The 12,220-nt window shown below is 36.8% G+C and overlaps 1 protein-coding gene across 1 annotated transcript in view; it reads right to left on the bottom strand.

The window, feature by feature from the left end:
• The window catches only part of LOC105384823, a 41,758-nt gene that overhangs the window by 14,709 nt on the left and 14,829 nt on the right, over nt 1–12,220 (bottom strand). The window contains exons 2-3 of the mRNA XM_038110952.2: nt 12,049–12,074; nt 544–764 (exon numbers count right to left, since the gene is read on the bottom strand). Coding sequence (XP_037966880.2) covers nt 544–764; nt 12,049–12,061 — 234 coding nt within the window. The 5' untranslated portion in view covers nt 12,062–12,074. The remainder of the gene's footprint in view (nt 1–543; nt 765–12,048; nt 12,075–12,220) is intronic.

Below are 12,220 nucleotides of genomic sequence, written 5' to 3'. Positions count from 1 at the left end.
CGGGGCGATGGGGGAAATCTCATCGTTAAAATAATAATAATAATGTTCGTATCGGAAAGCAATTAAGACGAATTTGGTAGCGTGATCTCCGATTGTGTTTCGGTAATTGTCTTAAATGAATATTTATATCGATTCCCCGTATTGGAACTGTTCGTTTTACCGATAGCGTTAGTTTTAAGAAATCCATGGTAGTTACTTCTTGATTTTTGTATCGAAATTGAATGCTTTCTAAACCGTAAATTGCAGTTATTTCTTGAAATAGTGGAAAGGAAATTCGTAGAACAAAATATGGTATTAGTCTGGAAAAAAAACGTATCATATCATGTCATGTAGCTATTAGCAAGGTATTGGGTACTGAAAATTAAGGAAAATAAGTTTAATATTCTTTTTAACAAAACTTGCAATATCGGGTCGGGGACATGAAAAATAAGGAAAAAATCTTCTATTTACAGCCAAACAATTTTTTTCCAGCCAGTTGTTACTGGTTACTGTCTATGTATAGATAAATCTACCAAAACGATCCAAATCCAAAAACCCTCTCACCTTAGTTTTGCTGCCTCCGATAGAGCCCGGGCGAATGGACCCAGTCTCATAAAACCTGGTCAGTATCTTGGACACGCAGCCATGTGACACCAGTAGCTGTCGACTTATGTCGCACGGCCGGACCCCCATGATGGCCAGTTCGACAATTCTCTTGCGCACGACATCGGGCAGAGGGCGGCCGTTTACGAATACCCCCCCTAGCTGGTTGACGCCGGCTTGCCCTGAAAGCAAACATTGGGATTGAAATACTATTATATTTTGAGAGGGGGCGAAGTTCCTGTCTGAGAGCCACGTCTCTCTCTTGGGGCTCCTATTGGGGGTTATTTGGTAATGTTAATGTAGCATGGACTTGTGGTTGTTATGATTACTTCTTACGAGTATGATACCTACTTAGAATTAGGATGTCTTAAGATCAAACACTAAGGTCAAACATAAAAGGTGAAATTTTATCATTGATCGGCCAGGTTGATGTTTTTGTCCAACGATACACAAAATAATCCTCACAAGAGACAATAGTTTACTTTCATTTTTATAACTAGGTACTTTAAAAAAATGTGTGTTTATTTAAAAATAGATAATTGATATTGACATATTAAATGGGAATAGAAACAACAAAATATTTTAATATAGATCAATTAAAACCTAACCATAAATTGTAGTGCAAACTAGACACCCATATTTTTTGATATCTTAGACAAGATCTACCGAAACGTTTTTTTCACAGCCTTTTTCGAGTAGCAACTTAATAATACCATCAAAAAAACTTAAAAGTTACACAGATAAGGATCATTTTCATTCATTATACGATTGCAGAGGGTGGCCAGGTAGGGACGTGGCGAGCAGTTATAAGAATTTGGCAATCAAATAAATATTAGGGATCAAATAGGACAGGTGAACTGGTCCAACCCGCAAATTATGTTACTTGTCATTTCGAAATGAGTTTCCGTACAAATGAGGCCGTTATGTGACAGTATAGACTTGATGTATTACAGGTGCGATTGGTTGTATTTTTTTAAACTATAATTACTACTTGTATAAGAAAAGAACGCACAGAGGACAAAACAAAAGAATACTGGTACACAGAAGCGTTAAGAAATAGCACGGCAATTTTTCGTGACTTCAATATGTTTTGAACGGCAAACGACAATGATAAATTACATTATGATAAAGGCGAAACCTCTTTCCGTAAATAAATCAGATTTTATGCAGCCTCGGAGAACGCAAGAACGCTTATTAAACTCGCTAACATTTTCTCATTAAGTCAAGAACAACGTTCACCATCCATCAATAACAGAAAACTTAAAACGACTTTAGTTGCTACCGTAACGCGAAATTCCAAGCTAAAAGGTAATAAACGGTGCGCGAAATTGCAAGGGATATATTGCTCTAATGCCATAAAATTAGGGGCCTAATTTGCACGCAGGCAATTTCCGTTTACGACTCTTTGGTTGAGGTGTAAAGTCGCACCCGCTTCCTCTCGTGATTTCACGGCCATTTTCCTTCAGAGCCGCCGATCGCTTTAAACCTTTGTGGGGCTATGAAGCCCTGGTACAATAAAAAGTAAGAATTTTAATTCTAATCAGTAAAATGTGAGTCGTATCTTGGGGTAATCATAATTATAGCGAAAGTTATAGAATTGAAGATTTGATATTTATGTTGAAGTTTGCACCTACTTACTTACTTAATTCTATGTAAAAAAAACTCATAATTTATTTTCATCACGTAACGTTTTGGTAGAAGATCCTATTTAAGTAATTTTTAGGTTCGCAAAATGCATTCTAAGTATAATGTATTTTTTCTTACTTGTCTTAGATTTGGAGCAATCTTGGAGTGTCTTTTTATTGGAATTAATTTAAAACTAAATTATAAAATAAAAACATAATGACAAATTAAATACTTACAAGCAAAAATGACTGATTTCGTAATTAAACCATTTATTTTGGCCGTAGTTTATTTGTTTAATAGTATTTTAAGAACCTCCTCCTTTTTTTGAAGTCTGTTAATTAAAAAGACACACAAAGATGGTTTACCCTTTTTGCCAAATAAGAATGAATACAGTATACCTAGATAGTTGATAGTTTTTGTCTATAAATTGCGCAAGTAAGTCGCATAGTACCAGCAAATTAGTTTCGTTACTTTACGATTCCCCACTTGATAGTGTTTCGGCGGTAATGGTCGATTTGTGGGCAATCAGAAATCGACTGTGTTAATGGTGATTGAGGTTTAAATTCCAGTAAGGCGGTCACTTGAAAAGGACTGAGGTTAGATATTTCTGCTGTATAGCACTTCAAGGTATACAACCTCCTTTAAAGTTTCCAATGAGTTTCATACGTGATGCCAGGAACTATATAGAGGTACATACGGTTCTACCTCAAAAAAACTTTAAACACTGAGTAACAAGTGTTTAAAACGTAATTTGTCAAATTTTGTAGGCGTTTGACAGCGCTAAACAAGTAAACACCCGTTAAATACCGTCTAAGTTCTTGTGGTAAGGCCTTTTATTTCTTATATTCAACATCATCTTAATACAGGGTGTGGCAAAAGTGGTATAAGCAGAAAGAGGGTGACTCAGGAGGTCATCCTGAACAGTTTTGGTCCAAAGACTTTTCGAAATTCGCAAAAAAAAACAGTTTCCCTCAGTAAAAATTCGCATGACAACAACGTTTATATGGAAAAATTTAAAAGCATTTTTTGTTGCTAAATTGGAAAACTTGTATTATAAAATTTGTTTGGTAAACTTGTATTATAAAATGATCCCCTGAGTCTACCCTAGATTGATAGCAGTCTACCATCCACCACGATTACCTAACATATAATATAAAGCAGACCGCACACTTAGAATGGCAAAAAGCCCCAATATACAGTCTGGCAATCTCTCCCGAAATCACCGCATCGCAACTGACCACTGCCTGGGCTTCGGAATATAATCATTTACGTCGGATACAATCTCATTTGGACGACTGATCGTAAAAGTTAAGGCGCGCCGCTCACTGCTTACATTCAGGGTAGGATAAGATGTTTATATCGGTTTAGGAGAAAATTTGTAAACTTGGATACTTTTTGGTGATGCCTAAAGTCTAGCAAACTTTTCAATTGGATTTTGATTCCCTTTATGTCTTAGACATAGTCATTATGCGGTCAGAAGGTTTCTACTTTACGCATGGAAGTAATAATACAACAGGAATGCGCACTGCACCAAAAAAACGAGCCGACAGAGATAGTCAGCACGGAGCCCTCCATCTCTTTCTATTTTTGGTGACCATAATTTTAGGTAATTCATGAGACATCACTTCTAATCTATCATGTCGCGAATAGGTGTCGATGGTCTCAAAGTCACCTATTATTCGAATAATTCGATTGCAATGTAGGTACGAATGTATTTTGGTGATATGACAATTGAGTAAACAAATGGGGTGAAGGTAAAATTTGTATAGATGTGTTGTTGCAGCGGCAAACTGCAATGTAATATTGATATGTATTTTTTTCCATATCAATTGGATATTCCCAAGGTTTGAACTAGCAACAACAATCTGTCTTTTTACCAAATTGTACTAAGATGGACTGGTTTTAATTAGAGAGTTAGGATCGACGTAAATAATAAGATGACCAAAATCAAACAACACACATTTTTATAATAAGTATAATACAATATATTTATTGGATCTTTTTTATTGACACGTTACTATTCTATTCTATTTTCTGTGAGGTAAGTAGGTACCTTATTAAATTAAATTAAATCTGTCCTTCAATACGCTCCGCAAGGTATAGTTTCAACCAAAGAGAATAAAAATGTTCAATATCACTTCTGTCAATCTAAAGTGTACCAAAAAAATCAACAGCTCATAACTCTTTACCAGCCTTATAAGATAACAGCCACAATAATACCTAATGATACTTAGGTATAAAATAAAACAAAAAGTTGAATGAAACAGGTCCTAATTAATGGAAATTGATTCAAAAGTACGAATGAATGCTCACCCTAACCATAACGTCTCTCACAACAGTATAAACGTCATCCGTCATCTTGACAACTTCGGTTTTGTCGTAAAGTATTTAGAAAAACTACCAATATTTTTTATGAAATTATTATTCATACAAATACCAAATATTTCATTAAAATAACATCTTTATAATGGTTTATTATAAATGTGTTCTTGAAAATGATATGATATACAGTAGTCTATGAGTTAATTCAATATTTTTTTTGCATAGCTCTCTTCGTACAAAATCTACTAAAGTTTACACAAGTAAATCCTGGCAATTGTTAGAAAGAGAGGAAGGGCTCTGTGGTAACCCTCTCTATCGGCTCGCGGCCTCCTTCACTTCAAATATAAATCTTAAGGTGAATTCGTTAGGTCTATTTTTGTTTGCATCATTTTGGTGAGTGCGCATTCCTGTTGTAGTATTACTTCCATGACTTTACGTAATTTCTGACACATCATCATCACACAAGTGGTTTTTGTCATACGTCATACGTATGACAGGTAAAGATTTTTTTAATATGTTGCAACGGCAACGTTAACATTCTCTAACACGAAAAATTCAAATTTCTTCGGAAATGCCCGCAACGTTCTAAAGTGGATGAACAGTTTTTCTAGGGGAACTATATTTTATTTCACTTTTATTTCACATTACCATGACACAAAATTAGACCCTGACGCGTTAGCTCAGTGGGTGTTGATCCTTAAAAGGTGCTCAAAATACCGGTAGCAGGTTCGATTTCGCGAACCGTTTTATGTGCACACTTAATATCACTGTTTAAATGAGCTTTTAATCCGATTTCATTACTAATTGCCTGATCAGCTTAACGCCTAACCCTTTGTGGCCCCGCGAAAGTACCAAATTCTTGAAAGTTGTAGCGAGAACACGATAGAAGACGCAGTTGAATCTTTTGAATGCATACTTTTATTGTAGAAATAGTTGGTAATTTCCTTTATAGAGATATCTAAACTGATCCGACGGCACCGCGCAATGGCATGAAAAGCCGAGGCCATTACCGCAAGTCGCACTTAACAACTAAGGAGAATTCTGCAGTGCGAAAGCGTGCGACGGCTAATACGCCACATGCTCCTCGCTTTACAATCGGGGCCGTAAAATCGAGATTTTTCTCTCGTCCTTTTTGTTCGCAAGTATATCGGCAATATATTGTGCAAGTTATAGCTGGTTTTAGTACTTGTGACTGATTTTACAACTGGTCGCGGGAATTCAAGGAGTTGGAAGGTTTTGTTAATCAGTGCAGTTTTGTTCTTGTAAGGGCTTCAGTAGCAGTGCTGTTTTGATACCGTCCAGCTAAGGTAGTTAGAATATCTTTTGTTTTTGGATATTATAGGCGTCAACTTATTGCCTGTATACCTACTTCTTTGCTAAAAGTCTATTGGATCTATGCAACAACATAGCTTCAAGGGATGGGACCGTCCCCTTCCAACTAATTAAATGATTTAATCTCTTGCGCAATCAATAAGAGTTCCAATCAATCTTTACTTCCAGTGGCTTGCACATGATGGTCGAGTCCTTGCCACCACTGAAGACCAACAAAATCTGAATCTAACCAACACTCATACTATTTGTTTAGTAATTAGTTCTATGAGTGCAGCGCTAAGCCACGGCTATCGGACTTTATCTACCGCCTCACGGGTTCGTTATCTACGTAGATAAACGTCACTACATCGCGATTCGACATAAATCCAGCGGTGTGATTAGAGGAATGTTCATTAAACGAGTTAATCGACGTCGATAACAGACCCATGCCGCGGCCACAGGTAGTGGCGCGGACTCTACCGTTGTTTATTTATGAAACGTCAAAAGAAACGTCATCTTATTTTGACACAAAACACAACACAGCTGATATTAAAAACCACAGAACTGATAATTTTTATAACACTATAATAATAAATACAATTTAAACCACCATGGACAGATGCAGGTGTGCAGAGTACCGTCTAGCTGTGCAGAAACTGAAGATCTTTACTCCAGGGTGCTACCGACCGGATATCATAGAAAGTCAAGACAGTTAGTTCCAAACTTGTTCACAAATCTTCTCCATATCGTGTTACAAACTTTAGCTAGTCCAGAAGAGCTCGTACGGGGCGCATTTAAGACGTGACAAGAGTTTTGCATTGCGCTCACTCACATTGCGAAGCCTAAAGAGCGAGCGCGACAGAGAACTCTTGTCACGTCTTAATAGCATCCTGTGCTACAGGGTTTGTCACGGTGGTGAAACTATTAGCTGGTCAGATGAGCGTCAGTCACTGACTGGCAGCTACTGCCTAGTAGTGTCCAGGGTGCGTCTGACATCGAGAGTCGCGGTGGAGTCGCGGCGCGGGCGAGGTGCAGGCGAGGCGAGTACTGGACATTGTTAATGTAAATATATAATAACCCATGTGATGCCACTGCCACGCCGCGCCGCCGCCGCCTCGACTCTAGAAGTGGGCAAAGGTAATAGTGAAGCCGTGGCGCTCCTTGGAAGAGGCTAAAAGAAATGCTCTGGTACTCAACCCAACAAAATCCAAATATATGATTCTAGGAACAAAGAGACAATGCGAACAGATATCAGAGCATTCACCTTGTATCAAAATCAACAAAGAAATGGTCGAAAGAGTCAAGACAGCTAGAAATCTTAGCTTATTGATTGATGAGGAAATGCGTTTTGAAGAGCATATAAATTCAAAAATTAGAACTGCATTTTTTCGTCTGAAGATTTTGTACGGCATCAGAAAGTTTTTAAAGGAGGACATAAGAGTTATACTTACAGAGTCTCTGGTTTTATCTATTTTTAATTACTGTGATACTGTCTATGGTCCGAGACTATTCGATAAAACTAGTCGCGCTATTCAGCGGGTACAGAATGCTTGCACTCGTTTTTGCTTCGGAATACCTAAACGCTCTCACATAACTCCATACTTAAACGAGAACCAAATACTGAAAATGGAAGGACGGAGATTGTTACACCTCGCTGGGCTTATCTATAAGGTAGTTCACACAGGGAGACCCCGATATCTGCATGACAAGATAAAATGGCTGGGAAATGCACATAATATCTTCACCAGAAGCAAACTATCACGTAGAATGGAGATTCCTAAACATAAAACAGCTAACTTTAAAGGAAGTTTCAAATATGCAGCGTCAAAAATATGGAATGATTTACCACCACCATTGCATGAATTTATGTCCTATCTATCTTTTAAAATAAAATTGAAAAAAATATTATTAGAAAAACAATTATCTGCGTCTAAGGAAATTTACAAGCATAAACATAAAAATAAGTCTGCATAATGAATATATTATTACATATAATCATACCAAAGCACAAATTCTCACAGCACACACGCATACATACATACATTCACACTGACACACACCACTCACATATAATACCCCATCCACACGCTCGGCGAACAATGGCAAACAGCAAACAGCAAACACTGACGTGTGGATGGGTGTTTGTCGTTGTTTGCCTGTTTGTGTTTGTGTTCGCCAGTGTTCGGCATCGGTGTCGGTTTTTCTTGCCAGATCAAAGGATGTTCGGCAAACAGTTCGCTACGTATCCACACGTCTGGCAGCGATCAGTATGCGCGCTAGCATTGCGGGAGGCGGACGTATCAACTTGCTACACTTTTTCGTTGGCGCGCATTTTTTTTTATGTATGTTCACCGATTACTCCGCCGTTTATGAACCGATTTTGAAAATTCTTTTTTTTTTGTATTGTGTTGAGCTCCCAGGTGGTCCCATTTTTTTTTCAGAATTTTATCTCACCCCTAAGGGTGGGTAAAGGGGTAAAAACAGGGTATGAATTTCCATTTTGGACACATATTAACCGATTCTAATGATATTAAAAACATAAATATAGTTCTTGTAACAAAAAAATATGATGGTTACCTTGAGCTGATCTGATGATGGAAACGGAAGGCAGTCAAGGGAACTCCTCAACGGTATATAGCAACTACCTCGTGTTTAGGCTTGAATGATTCGTATTGATTAGTAGGACTTTTTGGTATCATTTGCATCTTACTTTTGATTAAAAATTATTGCAAATAAACTAAAAACTATAAAATAAAATAATAATTAAAAAGAAGAAGTCAGTTTTTTTTAAAATTATTATTATTATCCCACCATCGTCTTTGCTTTCTTCTTATTTTCCTTTTTTCTTTCTCTTGCTTTAATTTATATAATAAAAATATGTCAACCCGAAAGTAATAGCTCGTCGTCCGCCGTGTTTGCCGGTTCGGAATGTTATGAGCGTTCGCCGAGCATGTGGATGGCTGTTTGTGTTCGGTGATTGTGGTTAGTGTTTGCGACTTTGTTTGCTGTTTGCCGTGTTTGTGACAAACAGCAAGCGTATGGATGGGGCTTAATGTTCTATTTATTTAGTTAACACAACACCCAGGGACGTGCTGAAAAACAGCGCTGTCACAAAACATCTGTTTACGGCAGCAAATGCTGAGCATGGCACCTTTTGCCGAAAGTCTGTATTTACATATAGGAATAATTATGTTTAGAAATAGGATTAGTACTAGTGATTCTTTCCGCATGTTTGCAAATGTTTCGGCAATAAATATTATTTTCTTTCTTCTTTCTTTCTTTCTTTCTATATCCAGCAGTGAACTTTTAACATGATTGAATGACGTAAATGTGAAATTCCCCACCGAAAGACAAAACAAGCAAGACAGCAAACATAATTTAATTGGTCCTACTAATCCAGCCACGACTCTATGTCATTACCCCATTTCACTAGAAGCCGTCACATGCTTCTTGTTCAAGCCTACCTACCACAATAAATGGTAACAGTAACCGTATTATCTAATAAAACATTTTGTTTTCAGGATCAAAATTCAAAGTAAAATGGACAAAGCACGCAGTAACCCCTGAAAATGTGTTTGAGTCACCCGTTGCTATGAGGGTATTAGAGAAACACGAGTTACCAGGGTACAATGAATCTGAAGAGGTTAAACTGAAGCGAAAGATGTGGTGTCCATACATGACGAAAGTAAAGAGATATGTTGACTGAGAGAAATGGAGCTGTCTCTTTCCAACTTACAGAAATGATTATGTTCATTTTTGTGTTATCAAGTTGTTATCTCATTACGGTAGCGAAAATTTTATGACGAATGATTTTTAAATTAGCAACTATACTTATTTCTACTTGTTTAAAGTTATGTTCCTTGATTATCAATCAACAAAATTGTTAGATTGCTCCGAATAAATTTAATAACTTATAAATCCTATACTAAATTAATATGGAAGTTATACATTTTTCGAAATAAACTTTAAAACGGAAGAACGGTAATTTTTTTCCGCCACTAATGGCTGTTAAGATAAGTAATACGAAATCTTTATCAGACCGATCCGACCACACAAAAAGGCATTTTGAATTTATGTCTTCTAATAATCAAAAGATACGTATTCAATATACAAAATGATATAAAACTTTATGAGTCGAAATTGTGACAAAGCTGTAAACATCGGGATCGAAAATCAAAACTGATGTCTTAGATTAATTTGATGTAATCGGTACTGATTTTTAATAGAGACGTTGGATTTATGTGGATAAGGATACGCTGCAATCTCAGAATAATAACGGCATCGCTTTGCATTACAGTTGTTGTTATTATAAGAAAATAAAAACTAAGGCACGTCCATTTCAAATATGGGGTTTTTTAAGAAAACATTATCGTGATTGTACTAAGTCTACTTAGTTATATATTTTAAACCATTTAAAGAGGGTACCTTGATGATAAAGGCTATGTCTACACAGTGCTCGCCTCTCACCTCGCCTCCTCGCCTGCGAGTCACTCAATAAGTTAATTCGGCGTCAATGTCGGCGGCTCGCTTTGTAGATAAACGTTCTTTTTCAAAGTTTATTGGTGCGGAAAAGATTACTCGAACGACCGTTGAGATTTACTTGACATTTCAGGGTGAGAGTGAGACTAGTGTGCTTGTACCTTTATATCTGGTTTTAGTCTAGTTTTAATTTTAACTGATTTAGAATCGATATGCTTAGACCACAGATGAGATGGTCAAGATAAGGTAAGTAGTAAACAAAGTTATATATTTTTTATTATCTCATTTATTCCTAGTGTCGATAAACGTTAATCGGGCTACTGGTCACATCGTTTAATAGTTTTCGTCATCGTTCGTCACACGAGGCCGCTTTCTTCGTCATTACTCGTCATTTCTCTCCGTTTCCCAATTATGACGTACTAAAACACATTTACGACGGCCGATAATAATCGATTTAAATACATAATCCCATATATCGTCCGGTTTTATGTGAAAATAACGCGCTTAAATATGTAAAATATATTTTAATGTATTGCGCAGGTCTCTAGGAGTCTGGGGGGTCCATCTCGTTACGGATTTCGTGTTATCTCCATACAAGATTCGGTTTTTAATTTCCTTAATTACTGTTAATGGTGCTGATATGTCGTCGAGCAGAGGAGGTCCAGTGACCGTTGATCCAGACGATTATTTTAAACAGATTGCAATATTTTTTCTCCTATTAAATTTGTTTCTATATTTCAGAGCTTTTGTTGCATCAGAGCTTTTTAAAATATACATAGAGACTTCAGATCCTCCTCCTTTTTTTCGAAGTCGGTTAAAAGTGAATTTTACCTACTATGGTATAAAGCAAAGCGTGTACTTTATGTTTAAAGGTAACTTATATGTATCTTAACCTTAACATTTTTATACTCGAACACAACACAACGTATCATTTTCTACGCACATTTTTTTATCACAAAAGAAAATTCCTACCAACATGAGCGTAAGCTACAGTAGTGCCTCCGCTATACCGCAGCGAAGAGTATTTCTCCGAAACGGTTATGATTTGAATGCGTGAGGTGGATGTGAGTCGTCCGTCGAGTAGGTAGCGGCTTCCGACCATTCTCGCTGATTGACTGACGAGCATCGAACGAGAATATCGAATAGTGCTGTGATCAATGGCTAATGATGTCCTACTAATTAATATGGAAAATGGTCAGGGCGTCTAGTATGAGTTTCATAGTTTGTCAAAAACTAAAAAGTTTACGTTTTCTCAAATACAAAGCGGCGCCTTTAGGGGGAAACTTTTGACAGATGAAAACCAAAACTTTTTTCGTTTACGTCAATTGCAAAACCTATACAAGAGGCCCTGAAATGGTTCGAGAAAATACGGTCGTGCCGCTGTTTTCGACTTGGTAGGGAAACAGCCGTGGCCCAGATAAACGTTTTTTTCTTAAATTCTGACTATTGACTGAAGCAATTTTGGTGTTTGGTAGGTATTTAGATATAAAAGAGTTATTTTTCTTCCCGTATGTAGTAGCACGGAGTACTTTTTAGTTAATTTCCTTAAAGTTCGTTAAATGAATACATACGACAAATAAAAGTATATTATTTCTATCTGGGAATCTGAGTTTAGGGTCTAGACATCCGTCTATAGTATCCGCATTTCAACTGCAATCCAACTGCAAATTGCAGTTCAGATGCAGTTTGAATGCAGTTGACAAGACTGCAATAGAACAACATACGTACCTGTATGCGGCATTTCAATACAGAATCTGAAACAAACAATTTTCATGAATTATGTATTTTCTTTTTACTTACATGATTAGAAAAAATATATGGAATGCGTTATGGTTTTATTTCTCTAGGTTTGGAGGATCCCAAAAGCTGAATTAAGTTACTGCTCTTTTAAACGATTTTG

Source organism: Plutella xylostella, chromosome 28 (assembly GCF_932276165.1).
Source record: "Plutella xylostella chromosome 28, ilPluXylo3.1, whole genome shotgun sequence".
Taxonomy (NCBI): Eukaryota; Metazoa; Arthropoda; class Insecta; order Lepidoptera; family Plutellidae; genus Plutella; species Plutella xylostella.
Note: the sequence above shows the minus strand (reverse complement) of the source record. Positions and strands in the feature narration are given on the sequence as shown.